Consider the following 22,047-nt stretch of genomic DNA (forward strand, 5'->3'; position numbering starts at 1 on the left):
GGTGCTTTCAAGGGCTCTGCTCTGGCCCTCCTCTGGCCATCCCTCTCCCTGTGGGGTGAGGAGGAGTCAGCAGGGCCAAGGGAATGAGCCTGGGCATCCCCTTCAAGACCACATTCCCCGTACCTGTGACTCCAGAGGTCCCTGCCTGGAAGGTTGCTCTTTTGCTCCCTGCCCATGTCGGCCCCTTCCCTGGGCCTGTTCTCCTCAGAGAAGGTCATAACACTAGTTTGTCAGCCCTAGACCTGAGGGACATCTGAAGATGGCTAAGGGGAGCTGTTTGCAGGGCATGAAGATGGAAGCAGGATGTGAGATGAGGCTGGGTGTCTACCTCCATGCATGAGTCCCTTGCAGGGCAGAAAGGAGCTGGCAGGAGGAAGGGGGCTGCTGCCTGGGGCCAGGGTGGGCATGGAGCTGTCTCTCTCTATACCGAGTTGTTCTCCTGTAAAACTCCCAGGAGTCAGAGAACTCTAAATTGGAAACTGGTCTTCCAGGTCATGATGAAAATGTACTGGTCAAAGTGGGAGGTTAGAACATATTTTCATTAACAGTTTATTAGCTTGATGTATAACTTTTAAATATTTAAACATGGGTAGATGGGCCCTATTTGTCCTCCTGCTCCAGGCCCTGCAAATGCATCTGCCTGGTAGCATCTGCTACCAAAGCTGCAATTTGGTAAATTCCCTTCCTGCTCTCTCTGTCCCCCAGTATAGTAGCACCCCTGTAAAACGGGGCTTAGGACACAGCCACTTGGACCAAGAAGGAGTTTCAAGGTGAAATGAAGACTGTCAGTGTCACTGACAAGCAGTCCCCCCATGGACTTGCTGACCTCATTCTCCAAGCTCAAATTGGGACATTTAAAAAATGTCCTGTGATGCTTAAGAGGGAAAGGATGAGTGGGAGAGAGGTTGCTTATCTCCTGACTGTGGGGAGAGTTTGGGCACTCACTGGACATAAGGGGCAGGGGGGAATTGGATGAGGCTGCAGCAGCAAGAGGGATGGAAGTTAGACTGGGGGAAGATCAGCGCTGGACCCCACCATTTCTCCAGCTGCTCTTCTCAGAGGGAGCTGTGCCTGCAGCCAGGAAGAGGGCCAGTATCTGTAATGTGGGGCCTACCGTAAGTTTGGATCTTGGGCTTTGGATGAGGAAGAGTGTGGGGGCCAGCTGACCAGGCCACGGTGGGATTCACTCCTGGCGGGAATGAATAGCACATTGGATCTGACTGGAGTTGAGTGCCCCGTGGCACCTGGACACACTGTCTGTTCAGAAGAGGAGATACGTGGCCTTTTTGTGTCCCTCTCTGACTCACTCACTTCTGATGGGGCTGCTTGAGAATCAAACCTACTGGCTTGGCCTCATTAGTGCTGTGAGGTGCTGGATGGAACTGGACACACATGCTCACACCCAGACACTCACACCCAGGCCAGCATGCCCAGCTACACTAACTCACAGACGTCGCTGTACACAGTTGTGCACCTCTGTTCACGGCTTCCAGTGCGATCCAGGTCCGGCTTCCCCGGTGGACCCAGCCTGACGTATGCGCATGCGCTCTGCCACACCCTTTGCCTTCACTGTGGTTCACATTCTCTCTCCCCTCTAGGTGACTTCTCATTCACCTTGGGTGACCCACCAGTTCCAGTGGCCAGAGCTTGCCTTGCTTGTGGGTGGCTGGGGGCCAGATGCCTTCAGGGGTTCGGCAGTGGGGACAGGAGGCAACAGCGCTGCTCTCCTGGGGCTCCCCACACACCCCTCCGGGCTTGGCGTTCGGCCCCTCTGCTCCCCCACGGGTCGGAGGGAGCGTCTCCAGGTCCCTGTGTAGTTCTGGGAGCCTCCTTCTGCCTCTCAGCCTGTAAGTGTGTCTGTCCTTGTGTCCCATGTGCTCTCTGCTCAGCCATTCCCCCGCTCCCATGCCTGACAGTTTCCATCTTTTTCTGTGTCTTTCTCTTGTCCTTTGTTCCTCTTCCTCTTTCTCTGTATATCTGTCTCTGTCTCTCAGTCTCTCTGTCTTTTTCTGTGTGTGTCTCTGCCCTCCAGTCTCAGTCTCTGTCACATACACACATTTCCTCACTCAGTCTGTGTCTCTGATAGTGTGGCGTCTCACTCGTTCATCTTTCTGTGTCTGTGTTTCTGTCTTTACTGCTCTCCATCTCTGCCTCTAAGTCTGAGTGTGTGTCTCTCCAACCTCTGTCTTACTCTTTTGAGGCGTCCCAGGGAACAGGGCAGCCAAATGTCCCTAAGTGTGCAGAAGAAGGTGACAGAGCATCTCCAGGCACTGTCATCACTTCTGGCCCCTCCACTGCCAGGTTGGAGGAGGAATATTGGGTTCTGGAGAGGACGGATGCTGGTCCACCTTCCCCAGCTTCTACACTGAGAACTTGAGAATCTGGGGGCTTTGGCGCCAGACTGAAACACTCAGTCTTCTTCCATGACAAGGCCCAGGAGGACAGATATGGAAGCAGGGCCGGGGCTTCAGAGTAAAGAGGCAGAGAGCCCCTTGTGTGTGACCTTGAGTTCAGGGAAAGTTGTTGGGGACTAGGAGTCTACCTCACAAGAGGCACTGACCAGAGCGGGGCTGATTGGACACTTTTCTTCTTCATCGAAGCTGCCAAGTTCAACACACTCACCCCGGCTCCAGCTTCCTGGTCCAAACCACCACTGTGCTTCCCGCCCTGTTCCAAACATTTCCGCCAACTGCCCATGGGCCGCGGGACCTGTTCAAACAGCCTCCCTGCTCTCTCCCCCGGGCCTCCGCACTTCTGGGGCCTCCCCTCACTGCCATGGCTTCTTGTACAGGAGCGGCTGTGTTGGCTGTTTGTTTATTTGACTAAGGTTTCCCTGGGTGGGGTGAGGACTGACTCCATAGGTATGTTTCCCCCCACTTCAGATGCCCAGGCAAGGCCCTTCTCTGCTCCCACTGCCCTCACTACCCTTCCCCGCCACCCCTGCCTCACCATGCCTCTCCTACATTTCCAGGCCCCAGACTTCTCTCTACACTCCTGACCTCAGGTCTGTTGATTCCTACATCTGATGCCAGCGACCTTCTCCCATTGGACAAGCAGGGTAGGGAGCTATGAGCTGCACCCCTTCACCCTACCCCATTCCTCACTTGGATGGGGGAAATACCTTGAGAAGATTTTGGGAACTGGACCCCCTTGGTTCTCTGGGGGTTCCCAAAGTGGGAACACATGGGTTGTGGGAGAAGTCTGCCCACCTGCCCACCCTCACGGGCGATGGAATAAGACTTCAGGGAATAATTCTCTGATGGGTTTGGGACCCCTCCCAGGATTGATCTCCCTGGGACCCCTAGGATCTTTCTATATCTGAATTTAAGGTTTAAAAATCTATTTTTATTTTTATTTTTTCCCCCTTAATGGGTTGAACTCAGGACCTCATGCACACCAAGCACATACTCTGCCACTGAGCTATACCCTGAGCCCCTAGCCCTGGATTTTGTGTGGTACTGTCCTGTGTACAGAACTACTGCCTCCTGCCCTCTGAGCACCTGGAGAGATAATGAAATCCCCATTCAGGCAGAATTGGACTCGAGCCCCGGTCTCCTCATCCCCTAGAGCTGCTCTATGGGCAAAAAAGGAGCCCAGACTGCAACCAGTTCTCAGCTCTCCCTGCGTCTCACCCTCACCCATGTCTCTTCCATCTTCACGGGCTGTGATGAAGATTCCTGGTCCCCACCCGTGTCTCTGGCTGGGAAGGGGGTATCGGAGCAGGTAGCATTCTGGTGACCTCATTCTGTGATCTGCTGTCCTAGTTAGCAGCTTCCTGAGGGGAGAGGGACATGAGAAGCTTTTAGAGAGGGTTTCAACCATCTGGGTGCTAATTGGGAACACGGCTGTCCCTCGGTTGAGGTTGGGGACAGCTATTCTGGGGCTGGAGAATGAGATGTGGGGGCAGAGAGGCCAGAGTGGGGATCAGGAAGTTTCCCCAAATAGCCTGGCCAGCAATCAAATGTGGGAGCCAGGCCTATGTGGGGGGGAGGTCGTGCAGCCCAGCTTGGTGGGGGGATTGTGCAGGTAGCCAATTGGCACATGGGCTTGGACCTTGGGAAACTGGGCAAGGGGTAGAAATGAAGCAGGACTGGTACTGTCTCCTCTTTTCTGCTGAATGGGCTTCTCTTGAACTTGGTGTTATGAGTAAGGGAGGATAGAGGTGGAAAACTGTGTCTCTGCCCTGTCTTGTTCCTCTCCCAGGGGCCCTCATAAGTCCTAACCCATTGCCCCACCCTCTCACCCCAGTAACACTGATTTATTCATTCATTCAACACATATTTATTGAGCATCTACTATATGTTATATTTGCTAGGCCCTACCCTGGGAATTCAAGGAGGAAAAAGACAGGGAGGATTAAAGAGCACAGGAAGAGGCAGGAGGAAATCTACCTTAAGGAGGGAAAGGAGGGAGGGCGTCTCACAGTATTTCAGCATCAACCGTGAGGGACCAGGAGGAAAAGAATGCTGCAGGCAGAGAGGACAGGCTTTGAGAACCTCCAAGGTGAGGGAGAGCTTGCTGTGCTCCAGGGAGAGAAAGAGCCCAGTGTGGCCGGAGCATCAGAAGCAAGGCAGGGAGTGGTACAAAAACGGATCCAAGGGGCACAGGATCTTTTGACCTGGACATTCTGACCCCAAGGATATTTTGAATGCAAACATTTTCAACCAAAACATACCAACACTGAAGACTTTTTTAGAAAGTGTTTTCCAGTTGGAACTCTGTTCATCCAACTTAATTCCTTGGTCAGTTTTTTTTCCAGTTTTTTTCCTCTCTGGTACCATTAAACAATTTTCCTTCCCCCTCACCCCATTTCTATTTTAATTTTTCTAACATTATTTTCACCAGCATCAATTCTGTATAGATTTTGCTGCCGAGATTTGATTCACTGATCAATTTGACAATGATCTAGTCTCTGCCATTGTGTGATTGACTGAGTAAACCCCTATAATTTTGGAAGATTTAGATTTAGATTTGTGGTCAAGATTGGTTACTTGGGTCCATTTTAGTCAATAACGAGTTTTCTTGTATCTGGTTCTAGCTGTTACCAGTGTTATTCTACCAGCCATAGTCTTAGGTGGAGAGTTGCATTTATATCTTAGCTAATCTGTGGGTGGGATCATGAGTTGCAGAGGACAGAGGTTTTTGGGGAGGTGGGTAGGGGCCAGATCTTCCAGGCTTGGGAAGGATTATCCTAAAGTGAAGGAGAAGCCTTTGGAGGTTTTAGGCAGGAGAGTGACAAGATCAGATTTGCCTTTTTAAAAGGCTCCTCAAAAAAATAAAAATTAAAATTAAAAATGAAAATAAAAAGGCTCCTCTAGCTGTGAAAAGAATAGAGAGTGGGAGGGCATGGAAAAGTGGAGGCAGGGAGGCTGGTGAGGAGGCTGTTGTGCCAATTCAGGCGGTAAAGAGGTGAAGAGACCGAAGATTAGGAAGGTGGAAAGTAAGGTAATCCCATCCCACTCATCAGATCCCAGCACAGCCTTCCCCACCTCCATGTCACTCCCTATACCCTCAGCTCCTGCCCCTCCCTTCCTCTGAGGCCCCAGGCACCCCAGAATCTGGCCACTTGAAGTTTACACAAGGTGGAGACCAAGAACTAGGGTATTTTCCTTGGGGCTCCCTCTCAGTCTGTCTCCTGGCTGAATTCGGCGAGGGAGGGGCAGGGATGCTCTGCTGAGTTTGGGGTGGGGAACTTGGAGAGATGGTGGGGTGGTCCTCAGATCCACCCACCCAGAGCACGTGGCTGGAGCAGCCAGGGCGACCACAGACCTGGCGGTGAAGCAGACCCAGACACAAGGCGCTTGTCTGGCCCATGGCTCTGAGCTCTGGGTGTGACCCTGGGGAGAAATACAAAGGGCCCTCTGTCAGTACAGGGCATGGAGCTCACCTAGGCCAGGCCAGGCGCCCAAGGAGTGAGGGAGGTGGGCCTTGGGGTGCTTGAAGAGAGAAAGCTTAAAGATCTGGGTGTCACCTGGGGCAAGTCACTTCCTTTCCTTGGCCCTCAGTCTCCTCGCCTGATAAGTGGACTCTTAATCCCAGCCTTCCAGACCTAGCACATCATCAGGACCCACTTTTTTGACTGACTAAAGCATCATCTTCCTAGAATCATATATTTTTAAACATTATTTAACAAACACGTATAGTGATTACCAAGTACCTGTTTGCTAAACACTGTACAAATATTGACTCATTTAATCCCCATAACAATCCTCTAAGAGAGGTATTGTTTACCCTTATCTTACAGATGGGGAAACTGTGGCACAGAGGTGGCCCAGGTCACACAGTTGGGAAGTGGCAGAGGTAGGATTTGAACCCATTGTGGGATATAGCTATGGTATGCTGCTTCCCTAAAGGAAGGAGTGAGCACCCCTTAAGCCAGGCAGCCGAAGCAAGGGGCGGTGGCAGGGTGGGGGTGGGGGAAACCTAATTCTTCAGCAGGGATTCAAGAGGGTTCTGGAGCACCTCTGCCTCAGGGAACATAACTGTGCCACATCTCCCACCCCAGGGCCTGGCTCCTAGGGCAGGGCTAAGAATGCAGGGAGGGAGAGAAATCAGACTCCATGGGAGGAGTCCTGGGAGCAGAGATCCAGGACAGGAGAAGAGGGTGGAGCAGGGATCTCCAGGAGCAGGTCACAACCCTGCCACCTTTGGCCCAGTTGTGGGAGCAGCTGTGCCCAGCAGAGGCTGGGGTAGATTTGGTATTCCTTCCACTAGACGAGTCATACCTGTGGGGTGCCAGGCTTGGTGCCACGTGGTTGGAAGAGCCAGCCCCACCCCCCAGAAGCCCAGGGTCTGGCTGGACATGACACATGGACATGGAACAGAATGAGGGTGGTGGGGAAACAGAGCCCAAGCCCACAGCGGTGGGGACCTTCAGGCACCCTGGTAAGCCTAGGAGCACAGAACTTGACTGGCTGAGAAAGGAAGGCGGGGCTTCCCAGGCTGAGGTCAAAGAGGTGGATCCAGCTGGTCCAAAGCAGCAGGTGGTCCAGTGTGGGTGTGACCCTGGACAGGACATGTGCTCTGAGTGCCAAGCTCTGAGCTGGAACTTACTCTCCTAGGCACATCTCTAGGCCTGTCGGCTCTTCACAGTCACCTGGGTGCTTGTTAAAAAGGCGGATGCTGAGCCGAGCCTCAGCCCCTGAATCCCAACCTCTGGGGTTGGGGGCCAGCCCAGGATGCCTGCCAAGCTTCCAGGTGATGCTCATGTGACCAGGCACTTGGGAAAACTGCAGGGCGAGAGCTTCTCAGCCTTGGCTGCCCATCAGAATCACCTGGGCCGAACTGACAAGTCCCAGTGCTCAGGCCTCACCCCAGATCAACCTGGTCAGAGTCTCTGGGGAGGGGCCTCCAGCATAATTTTCAAAGCAACCTAGGTGATTCCAGAGAGCAGCCACAGTTGAGGACCCTCAAGCAGGCTTGTCCCTCACGTCAGCGAGGTCCTCAGGGAGGCCTTCCCTGGCCACTTGTCCTCCCTGACCTTGTGTGTTTATCTGCCTATTGAGCTGACCATCCCCCTAGATTGTAAGCTCCACAAGGGCCGCTTAGGACTTTTGTTCACTGCTGGATCCCCTGGGCATAGAATGGAGGGCCTAGGATATAGAAGGTATTCAACAAATGTCTGTTGAGTGAGTTTATCGAGCGCCTACTCTGTGTCAGACACGAAGGGAGACACTGTACATCATCTCTTACTTCTCCCTACAGCCCCATGAGGCAGATACTATTGGGCTCATTTTACAGGTCAGATAGGTGAAGCGACTTGCCCAAGTTCTGATAGCTCCAGAGCCCAGGCTCCATCCTGGGCCCCGCACTGCCTCCCAGCCAAGGCCTTTGGGCAGCCCTGCTGTGGGAAGCAGCCTGGCAGCCTGGAGGCTGAACGGAGGGCCGGCCGGGGGCGTGGGGCATGTTGACACAGCCCATCCCCGGGGCGTTTCTTGGAACCTCACTGCTGGTTTTGAAAGGCCTCCTTCACAGCCTGAAAAGGCTGTGTGATTCCACCCACTGGACTGATTTGAGAGGACTACTTGATGTGGTCAGTAGCTGCCCCCTGGCCAGCAAGGTGAACCGTGGCCACCCCACCATCGCCCTCAGCCAGTGGGCTTGGAGGCCCTCCTCTCCCTCCTGCCCCAGGTGAACCCTGATTCTCAAGGTCATCCTCAGCCTCCCCCTGCCTCCATCCTTCTGAGTATGGGTTAAGTTCAGTTACTTACATGGAGGAAGAGGAGAGGACCTCAAGGTCTAGTGGGGTGGGAGGATTCTGCTGGACAAACTAACCTAATAAAAGCATCAGGAAACGAAGGGTGGATTGGGGAGGCTCAAAAGATCTTAATTTCCACAGGGTTGATCCTGGCTGGTAGTCAGGGCCTCTCCCGGCCTCTTCTGAATGCAGCTCTTTAAGTAAGAGGGAAGGTAGCCAAGGTCTCAGTGAGGACCCCTAGGCCTTCAGCCTTTCCTTCCCGCCATGGGGCATTATGGGGAAGTCCCCCCAGTAAGCTGACTGCCTTCTAGACTGCTGCTATTACGATGAATATTCTGGGGAGGGGGCCATCCCTGCTGGGGCACCCCAGTTCTCAGTCTTTTCTTCTCTAGCTCCAGCCTCTCCTACACAACCCAGGCAGTTTTGCCAAGCTGGATGAGGAGGTTGAAATAATTTCCGTTGCATTGGCAATAAACACAAGTTGGATATAGTTCTGGGCTGGGAAAGACAGGGGACAGGCTGGCAGCCTTGGGCGGCAAGGTGATGGGCAGGTGGGGAGGGATCTAGTCTGAATATGGGGAGGAGCACCCTGCATGGGGAGAGCAGATCGTTGGTGAGGTTTTGGGGGTTCCACCCAGGCCCGTTTGTCTTCACTCTCTTTTTGCCCTGTTAGTTTCCATTGCACAGCTGTGAGGAAGTTCTTTCTGAGGTTTTATTACTGTCTCTCCTGCTAAGGATGTCATCCCTTATGACAATGGCTCTTCACAGCATGCAGCGTATTTCTCTATTTGTTATCTTGTTTTATCTTCTCAGCTGTCTGGGGAGTTATTGTCAGTTATTGTTATTGTTATCCCCATTTCACAGGTGGGGAAACTGAAGTGTGGCAAAAAGGGGCGTGTTCCCAGGCAGAGGTTCGTAAGCAGCAGAGTTGTATGCAAGTGCATATCTGCTTGATTCCAAGTTACTCCACTTCTTGTGAGCCCCTCAAATTACTCTGACAGACCCACACTTACCCCTCTCCCCCTGGCTCCTCTGCCTCCGCTTCACCACAACTCAGAAGCAGCACAAGCCTGGAAGGGTCATCCTGTCCATTCCTCTGCCTTAGACTGGGGCAGTGGAGCCTCCGTGTGGCCCGTATCCGGAGCTCCTCTGGCTGTGGTCCAGGAGAGGCTGACAGTGGCCAGGCTGGGGGAGTCAAGGGTGTCAGCTGCTGCTGCTTCTTTTTGAGCAAAGACTTTTAAAGTTTAATGTGATAATCTCATCCTGATTACTGCAAACTGAGGACCTCATGCTCCGTCCAAGAATCCATTACCGGCCTCACAGGAGGAGCTGGGGGAGGTGGGAACTGCTCAGGGTCCTCCCGGCCTCCCCACCCCTATCGTCATGCATGTTGAGGTCGGCTCAGCCTCTTGGTTTTGTGTTTTGTTTTGTTTTTAATGGAAAGAGGTGTTTCTAGATCACGATAGGGATGATTTGGGCCTCCCTACCTCAAGACCTGGACAGGGGACCACAAGCCTTCCCTTTTATGTCTAAGAAGTTAATGTTCTAGGAAGGGGCCGCTGGTGATTCTGGGTGTGAGGCCAGTCAGAGGGCACAGAAAACCAGGGACCCAGGAGATCATCACCTCCCCCGACCCCATTTTCCCAGCTGGGAAACCAAGTTCTGTTGCTGCTGTCTCCACATCACGCCTGCCCAGAAGTAAACCAATTAGCACTGTGTCTGGTTCTGTGTTCCCAGCGCCTGTCTCATTATTTGGGGATTTATGTCTCGGTCACCGTGAAGGACGACTGTCCCGGTTTCCACTGGAGGGGAGCCTGGCCAGCCATAGAGCTCAGTGGCGGCAGGAGGTGGTGCCGTCCTGCTCAGGGCAGGATGGGGATTTAATTTCAGGGGGATTTGCAACCAGTGGGGAGCCGCCCTGGGCACATGGTGGCTCTGGGCTATTTTAGGAGGCAAAAGGCTGGCCCTGTGGGGGGAGGAATCTTGGTGGACTCGTTTAAGCCATTAGGGATTCTCCTCTTTCAGTGGGTACAGAAAGGACCTGTGACGGATGGGGCTGGTCCACCTGAGTTTGGGGCTTCTCCCCGCTTCCTGGAACTCAGGGGCCTGGAACTATTCTTGCACCCCCAACCCCAGGTGGGGCCATGAGTGAAATAGAAGCTGCTGGCTGGGCAGGGGTCTTTGGCTCCTTTCCTGATCCCCTTTGCTACAGGCTTTGCCTCAGCTGTGGCCCTTGGTGTTATTAGTAGGAACGATTAGTAGAACCATCTCGTATCTTTGAGGTAAGGATTCTATTTATTGAGCACGCAGGGAAGGCTCTATGGGGCAGGGAAAAGGGCATAACCTTGAGGCCAGACACACCCTGCTCCTGTTCTGTATGGGCCCCTTCCAAGCTGGTGCTGTGGGTTATGTAAGTCCCTTCACCACTCAGAGCCTCAGTGCTCTGTCTCTAAAGTGGCGACCATAACACCTCATTAATGATGCCATATTATTAATTAGGCACAGATTAAGTCAGGCACTCTGCAGGGATGATCTCACATCACCCTCTGTGATGCTGTTATGTATTAATTGCCCTATTTTACAGACAAAGAAACTGAAGCTCAGAGAAGGAAAGTAACTTGCCTCAGCCCACACAGCCAGAGCAAGGAGTCTGATCCATTTCTTGTGCCCACAGGGAGAGCTGGTTCATTCCTCGAATCCAGCAATATGTATTGGTTGCCTTTGATGTGCTAGGCATCATTCGAGGGCTGGGGATTCATCACAGACAAAACACAGGAAGAGGAGATAATGGGATGAGACTGGGCAACAGGGAGAACTGAGTGGCCCAACTAGAGACTCAGTGGCTTTATTTAGACTAAGGGTCATTTTCTGGCTGAGGAGAGGGGAGGGAGATAACTCAGGGCCTGAGTCCCTCCTTGGATGAGTGGTAGGTGGGAAAGGGAGCACCAGAACCAGCTGGCACCTCCAGCTCTCATGACCAGGATGAGGTTTTCTGCTCTCTTCCTCCTCACCCCACCTTTATGGGGAAAAAGTCACTAGGCATATTGGGATAAGGACTTCAGAGGCACCATGACATAGAGGAGAGAGAGCCTAGAGTTTGGACCAGATGGGCTTCAACTTTGCCCCTTTCTAGCTGTGTGGCCTTGGGCAGGTAAACTAACCTCTCAGAGCCTCCCTTTTCTTATCCTCAAAGTGAGAAGGGAGAGGAATGCTGACCTTTCAGGGCTGTTGGGAGGATAAAGTGGATGCATGAAGCTGTGGGAAGGGCCTGGAAAACAGAAGGCCCACAGCTAAGGGCAGCGTTTTGTCCGTGTGCAGGCTTGGAGCTCGGGGGTGTGTTATTCCCATGTATCTAGGTGAAGCCATGTCTTTGCAGTGGCACTAAGCTGGCACCTGTGGTCCTGCTGAATGATTTCAACAGGCTGGGCAGAACAGGAGAGCCAGCCAGCCTAAACATAAGGTCTGGTGCTCACAGTTCAAGGAATCACTTTCTGGGTGATTAGATGGGGAGGCTGAACTTGCCAGCATATCACATGACAATAGACGTGGGAGGTTTCACGGACCCTCAGCTCTAGACAGAGCTGTCTGAAGAGGGCAGGAAAGTAGGAGAATGGTGGAGCTCAGTGATAGAGAGTGTGTTTAGCATGCATAAGCTCCTGGGTTCAATCCCCAGCACCTCCATTCAAAATTAATAAGTAAATAAACCTAATTACCTCCCCCTACCAAAAAGGAAAAAAAATACCCTTAAAATAGTTAATTAAAGACAAGGGGCAAAAGAAAATAAAAATTTTTTTTTGAAAAGTTAAAGGGTGGGTGGCATTAATAAAGGACTGGATCGAGGATTGGGGAGGTCTCTGGTCTCCCTTGTTCTGTTCTAAGGAAGATGTTGAAAGCCTAAATAAGTGTAAGAGGGATGTGAGTGGGATCATAAAAATTTGAAACAAGTTGCACAATTCAGGTCACTTGGTCACCAAGCAAGGTACTGGGCAGAAGGGAATGAATAAAGGCCCAGAACTAGCCCACTTAGCACAGTGGGGTGCCTGGGACAGGGTTTGGGGGACACAGTTCAACACAGTGTGATAAATGCAGTGTTAGGGTCCCATACAAGATCCCCTAGGAGCATGTAGGAGGGGCTTCCCGGAGGAGGTAGCCATGTCAGGAGAAGAACAGTTGAGGGAAATGGGTCTCTTTCGCTGGGAGAAGAGACCCCTGAGGGAGAAGCTGCCAGCCACGTTCAGCTGGCTGTGGGAGGGGGAGCGGGCGTCTTCTGCATTGCTGGGAGCAGAAGTAGGACCCGTGCATGAGCCTTATAGGAACGCAGCTTTCAGCCCCCCGTTCTATCCTTGAGAACTACCCAGCAATGGAATGGGCTATCTGGTGGGGCAGTGAGCGTCCTGGACTTTGGCATGTTCAAGAAGCGGCCAGAGGGTAACTTGTCAGGGACAAGTTATAAAAGGGACAGGATGACCTCTAAGATGCTTTCCAAGTCTGAGCAACTGCAGGTCCCGCGGACAGTCACAGGATGTAGACTGACAGAGAGAGATGTGCCTGGATCGACTAAGAGGATGGGTGTGCTGGGGGATGGCAAGGAACACATGACTCTCAGCCCCACCCTGGAATGATTGATTTTAGTGACCACTTTATTGAGATATAAGTCACATACTGTACAACTCACATATTTAAAGTATATGCTTTAATGTAGATTTACTCTTAGAGTGGAAATGAATTCATACATTCATTCAACAACTCTTTATCAAGCATTTATTGGGTATGCATCAAGCTTTGTGCTGGTGCTTCTGATACGTGGGAAATAAAGGCCCTGCCCCCACGGCGGAGACAGGTAAGTGCCCAGGCAAAGGCGTCACATCTTGGGAGATGTGCTGACAAGGGGCTGGGATAAAGAATAATGGGGCTGAGGAGATGAGGTCTGGGAAGGTGACAATGGAGCTGAGGCCTGAGCGACAAGGAAATGAGGAAGATGAGGGGAGAGTTCCAGGATGAGGGAACATCAGAGGCAGAGACCTCAAGACAGGAGTGAGTTGGTAGGTGTGAGAACCAAGAAGTACTGGGAGGGAGCAGGTGAGGCATCACCGGGGCTCCCCACGGTGGGACCTCCTCTCTGGAAGGACATGAGGTCTGCGTGGAGCATAAAGTGGGGTGAACAGCACTGATACATCTTCTTTGAGACAAGAGCCATTTCTATCTCCTTTCTTTGGGACTCCCCAGTAATAGAAAGCTGACAGGTGCCGTTAGGAGGCCGTGCCACCAGCCCCTGCCTCCTGCCCTCCTCTGCTTGGCTTCATGCTCCTGCTTTGTGCCCCTACTGCACATTCCTGGGAGGAATCAGGAATGACCCCCAGCCACACACACCAGTGATGTTTCGCCAGCAGGCCTGTTGGCCTGGTTTGACCCCCTGACCTCAGGACAACTTGAAGTCTCCCATTTGGTGCTCACCTCCCAAGTGACTTTGGACCAGTTACTTAACACCCCAGTCTTTACAGACCACATCCTGGTCTGTAAAATGGGAATCAAACCAGTTTGGGCTGAGCTGAAAAGAAGATTGAATGCCATTCTTCCTAGTACCAAGTAGGTGCTCGGTGAATATCAGTTTCCTCCTTCTTCCTGAGTTTGCTCCACCAAAGAAAGGCCAGTTTACAAAGGGATAAGGAAGGTCACAGCAGGCCAGTGGGAGGTGGCCACTTTGGGGGTCCCCTCTGCTGAGCTTTGGGACCCCTTGGAGGGAAAGGGTACTCAGGACTGGTCGGCCAGGGGTAAGGAGGATACTCACCGATAGGCCCAGCCCTGCCGCCAGGAGAGCCCCCGGATCTTCCCTCAGCTCCTTCCCAGGGAGCCCAGGGCGCAGCGCCTCTCCCAGACCGCTCGCCTGCGCTCCGCTCAGGGCGGCGCGGCTCCTGGCACCTGCTCCCCGCGGGCCGCCCAGGGGCGGGCTCCAGAGACGCGGCGGCTGCCCCGGGACGCGCGGGCCGGGGACTCACCCACCGCGCACCACCCGGAGCCGAGAATCCGGATCGCTCCGCGTGGCCGCGGGGGACTGGATGCGGCCCCGCTCCGGTCGGGAGCGCCCTTCAGGTAGGCGCGGGCGCCGGCTGTGGGACCGCACTCCTGGCTCCCCATCCCGGACCGATGCGCCGCTGTGGCTGAGCGCCCGAAGGGGCCAGCGCAGGGGTAGGGTATAGGTGGCTCTGTAAGGCTGGGGACAGCGGCAAGGACCCTGCCCCGCCTTGTGCTGGGGGAAGGTGGGAGACAAGAATGGCAACTTAACCGGAAACCGAGATCGGGAGGGGGGACAACAAGGGTGATGGCCAGAAGAGCTTCCAGCTCCCAGTAGGTAGGAGACGGGAGGCTGGGGACCACGGGGCAGAGACGGTGAGTCTCCCATCTTAAGGAGGGGATCATTCTCTGCAGACAGGGGACTCGACCAAATAACCCACCTTCTTTGTCTAAGTTGTTTAGAGACTCCAAAAATCAACCCCCACCACTCCCACCAGCCTCTGGGATAAAATAGAATGGAAGGGGCAGGGAATGGGAGCTCCGTTGTCTTTTTGGGGAGTGCAAAGAGTACACTTGCCACCCCGGCCCCATCTCTGTCATTCAGTCACTGGAGGCCTTCTTGCCTGCCCCTCCCTCTTTGAGCAGAATGCCTCCTCTCTCCTCATGGGCAGAAGTTGGCCCTCTTGGCCTGAGGGGGAGGCAGCATTCTGTCTCCCATCCACAACTCTCAAACAGTTCCAAGACCTCTCAACCCTCCTCCCTCTGGCCTCCAGGACTCATTTGCTCTGCTCCAGCTTGGAAGTCCTGATGGTGGGGCCATCATGATGGGGAGAATGGCCTCATGCCATGGGGGAGCTACTGTTCAGTCTTATGGGGAGTGGGGCTGGGAGAGTAGGCTGTGGGTGAGGCTGAGCTATGCCAGAGTCCTGGGCAGGGTGTGTGTGGGGGTCTCCTGCACAACAAGGCAGGTTCCTAGGCCTTGTGTGGCAGCGGAAGCTAGAACAGGGGATACTGAGGTTAACACCCCCCTACCACCACCTTAGGGGCAGCTGCTCTGTGTTGCCACTGTGGACCCTGCGAGGAGGGATGTGGCCTAGATAGCAAGGACTTCCTTCCTGAGGGTGGCCTGAGGGTTTTTCAGGGGAGTCTCAGTGTCCAGGAGAGGCAGCTCTTATCTTTGGGAGTGTTAGGAGGGAAGGAGGCCCTTTGGGACTCCCAACCAATAGCAGGTGAGGACAGACTAGGGGAGGAGAAGCGGTGGGGGATGGTGACCTCATCCCTGGACCATTGCTCTCCCTCACCTCCCATGCCCTCTCTCTCCATTCCTTGGAGACGGAGTGTTGACTTTTAGCACCTCTTAGCCAGCTCACACCTGAAATCCCCAGCACCTAGCAGTCCCCAGGGAAAGGTGACTTCCTCTGTCACCACTTTGGATGGGAAAATAGACATGGCTGCCTTGGTTTGCCCAGTGGACATCCCACCCAGCACCTGGTACCTGGACCAGCTGTTGCCCAGCTCCAGGGCCTCCTACTCCAGCAAACAGGGATGTGTGGGCCAGGGGTTGGCATGCCTGTCCCCACTCAGGCCATCCCACTCCTCTAGGTGGGGGTCTCTGACTCCTCTGGGGAGTCTTGGGTAACCCTGGGTGACCCTGGCTCTCTGAGCTACAGGATGGCTGGGGGAGGGGTGCCACTCTGTGGTGGCCACTCACTGAAAGGGGTTGTTGCACTTCCTTGACCTGCAAAGTGTCAGCCTTGGGAGATGGGAGGTGGCAGGGAAGAGAGACTAAAATGCTTGGTGGTGGCTCCTTGGGGACATTGAGGGGACAGCCAGGCCCAGGAAGGCTCACATTCCATTAGGACAAGAACAGATGAGGCTTCTCTTCTTCCAGACACGATCCCACACTCCTGCTCATGAGCCTGTGAGTGACAGGGATGCAGGCTGCCAAGAAGTGCCCCTTCCCCCACCCTTGTGCATCATAAGATGGGACAGAACTGGCCCTTCTCACCTGCCTCTCTTTTCAGCTCTGAGCCTCAGTTTCCTCATTTAGTAAAGTCTCACAGGGTTGTTATAAGGATTATGGGAGACAATGTTTGTACAGTGCCCAGAAGGCAACGGGTGCTCGGCACAGGGCAGTTCTCTATCCCCAGCCCACCTTCCCCCTATGGGTGAAACAGACAAATACAATCTGGCTTCCCCTCCCACCCCAATCTTAGAGGCAGCTGCTCTGTGTTGCCACTGCAACACCGCCTGCAAAGGACCGAAGAGATTAGCCCAACCCTTCTCTTTAAAGATAGGAAACTGAAGCCCAGAGGGGCAGGGACTGGCCCAAGGTTGGCCAGCCAGCCAGGCTCCCTTCTCAGAGGCAGGACCTGGGACCTGGCTCAGGGAGGCAGCAGGGTAGAAGTTGGCAGACCTGGGGGAAAATACCAGAGTGTAATTGGGCTCTTTAAGGATTTGGTGAGGGAGCCCTTCATTCCCTGCCAAAGGCTTGGGACAGGCCTAGCTAGAACCTTTCTCTCCTGTTAACTCTTCGGCAAAAGCAGCTCTTTTCTGAGGACCCCCTTCCCTAGGCTGCAGCTGAGACAACTCCCGGCTCTGCACTTGTGGCCTCCAAAGTTCTTTCTATCCGTTCTAGAGACTCTCACCCCACTGCAGTGCCCAGGGACTCCACTGAAACCCAGGACCCCAAAGTCCATTGTCACTCAGCAAAAAAGGGGTGGAAATAGGCCCTGGGACCCCACCTGAGGGCTCCCTCTCTCCAACCCCATCTAGCTCCACATGAACAGACACACAGACAGGCAGATAGCAACCCTGGCTTCCATCAGTTCTCCAGCGCTGGGATGAGCCTGTCTTCAAGTGGGTGGCTCCCTCCCAGGTCCAGCCCTGCCCTCCCTGCTGCAGCCTCCGCCCATCTCTCAGGGAAGGTGAGACCAGAGAGAGCCTTATCTGCTTCTCGTGTAAATCACAGACACCTGGGTACAGACATGTTCTTTTTCTCTGCTTCCACCTGGTCTTTTCCCATGTTTAGTTCAATTCTCCCCCTTTCTTCACACCTCTTCTTCCCAGCCTCTCTGGCTTTGGCCCCCACTCTTCCTACCCAGGGTGTGGCACCTCCCTGCCTGGCATTAGGGACTGATAGGGGTCAGGCAGCCCTGAGCCTCCCCAGGAGACTTTCTCTGCATCTGTAGCTCCCTATCCCACCCAGCAGTTCAAATCAGGGCTCAGCAGGCTCTAAGGAGAGGGGGGCAGGGCAGTGATTAAGGACTTGGGCTCCAGGGACAGACAAGTGCAAGTTCAGGTCCGGCCACGAAACCTCCCAAGGCTTGTTCTCTAATCTATGAAGTGGGATAAAAGGTGAATGCTGGTGCCTACCTCCAGTATGTAAAGTACCTGGCACACAGTAAGCTCTCAGGAAACAGGGTTGTCATTACAGAGAAGAGGTGGCCTGGGCAGCTGGGTGGTAGAGAGGAAGGCAGGGAAGCGTCCAGAGCAGCTCTTGCACTGTCTTTCCATGTACTTTGAAGCAAGTCCTCTCCTCTGCTCCAGGAATCAATTCCTGTTCTGTGGAGAGAAGAGAGCATGTCCTGTCCAAATGTAGGTCCAGAGAGGGTGAGTCATGCTGGTTCTGAATAGGGGCCAGCACAGGGTGTGCTGACCTCTTGATGCTCACAGCAGGGGTTAGACCAACCTGTCTGTGCCCTAAAACTTGCCCACCCCTTCACATTTTCTGGCTGGGAGCCGTAGCTGAGTTGGAGTGGTGTAGCCCCGGAGAGGACAGCTGGGCAGGCTAGATTAGGGAGGACAGGCTGCAGCAGGCCAGCACCCCAGCTCAGGGGACACAATTAGCCCTGGAATCCAGGCAGGCCCTGTGAGCCCAGAGGCTGTATATCATGGGGGTTTAATTAGCCCCGTGGCAGATATTTGTCTGCTCTCTTGAGCCGTGTCCTGGGCCTGCCTGTCATACACTGAGATCTCAAAATACCCCGGTCCCCTTGCTGGTGGGGCAGGCAGCCCTCCTTGGCACGGCCAGGAAATCCCATTCCCCTGAAGCCTTTTCTCCCTGGCCCCTGGAGCCCCTCCAAAACGTGTGCCTGGTACTTTCTTCCTGCTCCTCTTTCCTGCTGGGAGAGTGGGGGGACTTGTAAAGGCAGGAGAATAGCGTGATGACCTCCCTCTAGAGGTGAGAGCGTGCAGAACCTCAGAAGTTGATGGAGTGACTTTCCACTGTTCCTCTGTGGCAGAGCTGTCCCCTGGGCCCCAGACATGGTGCCCAGGAGCTTGGCACGGTTCAGAGGGGAAGCCAAGTTGCCTCAGGAAGGAGAGTGGAGGAGTGGGGTCCTCTGGGTGGATGGGGTACTGAGTTCCACCTCTTATCTTCCCACTAGATGCTCTCTGCGCCATCTGGAGGCTACCTCTGGTACTGCATTGCAGCCAAACTGGGCCGAGTGCTGGGCCTTCAAATCACTAGTCACCTAGGACTGCACAAGGGTCAGACCCTTGCATATTCGCTTTCGAGGGCTGCCCTAACAAAGTACTACAAACCAGATGGCCAAAAAACAGAAATGTATTGTCTCACAGTTATGGAGGCTAGAAGTTCAAGATCAAGCTGTCATCAGTGTTAGTTCCTTCTGAGGGCTGTGGGGCCAGCACAGGGTGTGCTGACCTCTTGATGCTCACAGCAGGGGTTAGACCAACCTGTCTGTGCCCTAAAACTTGCCCACCCCTTCACATTTTCTGGCTGGGAGCCGTAGCTGAGTTGGAGTGGTGTAGCCCCGGAGAGAACAGCTGGGCAGGCTAGATTAGGGAGGCCTGTTCCAGGCCTCTCCCGTAACTTCTGGTGGTTTGCCGGCAATCTTTAGCATTCCTTGGCCTATAGAAGCAGCCCCTTATCTCACCTTCATCTTCACATGTTGTTCTCCCTGGGTTCACGATTCTGTCCAAATATTCCCCTTTTATAAGAATGCCAGTCGTGTAGGACTAGGGGCCCACCCCACTACAGCATGGCCTCATCTTAACCTAACTAATAGCACCTACAATGGCCTTATTTCCAAATAAGGTTGCATTTCATATGCTGAACTGCTGGGGGTTAGGATTTCAACATATGACTTTTGGGAGGAGGGGACACAGTTCAACTCATAACACATATCAAGTCTCAGATGTTCTGGGACAATCTCATTTCATGAGATGGGCACAGTGACACCCCCCGCCATGACAGCCACACTGTGACCTGCACACAGAGTCACCTCAGCAAACTATGGGGTAACTGCGACACTCACAGTGACCCAGGTTCACCAGGACAGACACACAGGGTGACAGACAGGGTGACTCCACTCACAAACACAGACACACCCTGGACTAATAATAGCTGCCTTTTATAGGCCCCTGAGTGGTGTTTTATATAGATTGTCTCATCCTCACCGTGTACTTATGACTTGGGAACTGTTACTCATCACCCCCATTTTACAGATCTACAGATGAGGGGACTGAGGCTCAGGTCGGTCAGTGGCAGAGCTGAGATTCGAAGCCAAGTGTGTCAGTATAGAGCCTGTGCTCTTGATCACGGTGCCCCTGTGTTCCATTCATGCGCAGTCCCCACACACATAATGACAGGCCCTTATAGGGGACCATTGCCCACAAAAACAATAAGCAGCTGACAGCAGGGGGCGGGGTCCAGGGACTGCAGGCAGGACTCTTGAGAGTGAACTTGAAAAATTAATTCTTCATATTCAGATAGGGGCTCCATCACTAGATGTGTGGCCATATGGGAACGTTATGGTGTAATTTACAAAATGAACACAAGTCTGAAGACACAGGAAATGCCTTGGATTTGCTTGGGTTATCATAACAAAGTACCACAGACTGAGTGGCTTAAACACTGGAAATGTACTTTCTCACAATGCTGGAGGAGAGTCCCTTGGGCTCCAGGAGTTGGGAAGGTTCGTTTCCCCTGAGGCCTTGTTTCTTTGTTTATAGGTGGACGTCTTCTCCCTGTATCTTCACACGTGTGGCTTCTCTCTGTAGCTGTGGCCAAATTTTCTCTTCTTATGTTGTTGTTTTTTGCGGGGGAGGATTAGGTTTGTTTGTCTGTTTGTTTGTTTTCAATGGAGGTCCTGGAGATTGAGCCCAGGACCTTGTACTTGCTAAGCATATGCTCTACCAGTGAGCTATACCCTCCCCCCACTAAAATTCCCTCTTCTTTTAAGGATATCAATCATATTAGATCGGGGCCCACCCTAATAGCTTTGTTTTAACTTAATTACCTCTTTAAAGAGCCTCTCTCCAAATACAATCACATTCTGAGGTACCGGGAGTTAGGACTTCAACATATGAATTTGGGGGGGGGGACACAATTCAGCCGGTAACAAGACAAACAGATTCAGTCACGCCTCACTCAGGCCCTAGCCTTGAGGCTCCCTCAGTCTGAGTGAGAGACACAATCCCTGACCTGAAGAATTCTCTGTCCTGGTGACGGGGACACAGGAAGTCCCCAGTCTGAAGCAGAGACAGGAAGCATGCACATAGATTCAGGAAGGAAGTGAAAATGAACAGAGTTCAGCCTGAGAAAGGTCACTGGGCAGAATAGAACCAGAGAAGTCAGGTGGGAAAGGTTCAGAGGAGTGAGTCAGGAAGGAGAAGGGGAGGGGCCTGAAGGGGTGACGTGCATGCTCTGCAGGGCCAGGGTGGGGTGTGTGTGTGTGTGTGTGTGTGTGTGTGTGTGAAGTGGGCTGTGTTCAGCAACTCAGGCAGCAGGGCCCAGGTTTCTCCTGAAAACATGAAGTGTTGTAGCCTGGGTGGCCAACACAGCAGGGGGCATCTGGAGTCATGTGGGGCAGGGGTGGGGATGGCTTCACACACTGTCACCCTTTGTGAATGTCACTGGCCTTGGGCACAGGGAGGTTGGGTCTCTGCAATCACCTCTCTAGCCAGAGGCTACTGTGTCTCCAGCAGGCACCACAAGCCTGCCTGTCCCAGGATGGTCAGCCCCTGCCTCGGGGCTGAGAACAGGGCTCTGGCTCCCCTCAAATGTGACTCCACTAACCTTGCTGCTGCCCCTCCCTCAGCGCCCGCCTAGTCTCCAAGACCCCAGTCCCCTCCCTCTGAGCTCTCTGCTCTGAGTCCTCAGGCGTTGGCCTCCCAGCGTGTAGACACCTCTGCCATTCTTCCAGATATTTCCACATTTTAAAGCTGCTTTGTCTGAAATAGACCCCATTATGCCCCCTTTTGGTCCCTTTTGGGTTGGGGCTTTCAGAAAGCTGGGGAGTTTCAGCCGGAATACAGGCCCCGGCATCTCCGGCCCAGGCCCTTTCTCCTTTCTATGTCCTCTCCACACTGGCCTTTTTCACTGTCTCTCTCAGGTATGAAGCGACCACTGAGCCCATCTCCCCCTGCTGAGAAGGAGCCCCCGGTATCTGGAGCTGCTGAGTGCCTGCCTCGGCCCCCAGAACCCCCGAAGCCCAAGAGGGAAAGAAAACGGCCCTCGTACACCCTCTGTGACGTCTGCAACATCCAGCTGAACTCCGCGGCCCAGGCCCAAGTGCACTGTGGGGGGCGGGCCCACCAGAGGCGGCTGCGGCAGCTCAGCCTGGGGAAGACGCCTGCGGGGCCAGGTCAGTGTGGAGGGGCACTGCTCCCACAAACTTGGTTCTGGGCCCTGGAGAGGGGCTCCGCGCCTGTGGCTGCTCTCTGTGGGGGTCTTTGGGTCTGGGGTACCCTCAGTGGGATCTTAGGGTCTGAAGTCCCCCAAATTCTGTCAAGTTTTGCTTTGCATCTGGGACAACCTTCTGTGGAGTCTCTCAGGGTCTGAGGTCTTTTTAGATCTGGGGCTCCCCGCTGTG

The 22,047-nt window shown here is 53.7% G+C and overlaps 1 protein-coding gene across 1 annotated transcript in view; it reads left to right on the top strand.

Moving 5' to 3' along the window:
• ZNF385C (zinc finger protein 385C) overlaps positions 1-22,047 on the top strand; it is a 51,496-nt gene that overhangs the window by 1,963 nt on the left and 27,486 nt on the right. The window contains exon 2 of the mRNA XM_072939326.1: positions 21,568-21,819. Coding sequence (XP_072795427.1) covers positions 21,570-21,819 — 250 coding nt within the window. The 5' untranslated portion in view covers positions 21,568-21,569. The remainder of the gene's footprint in view (positions 1-21,567; positions 21,820-22,047) is intronic.

This window comes from Vicugna pacos, chromosome 16 (genome assembly GCF_048564905.1).
Source record: "Vicugna pacos chromosome 16, VicPac4, whole genome shotgun sequence".
Classification (NCBI taxonomy): domain Eukaryota; kingdom Metazoa; phylum Chordata; class Mammalia; order Artiodactyla; family Camelidae; genus Vicugna; species Vicugna pacos.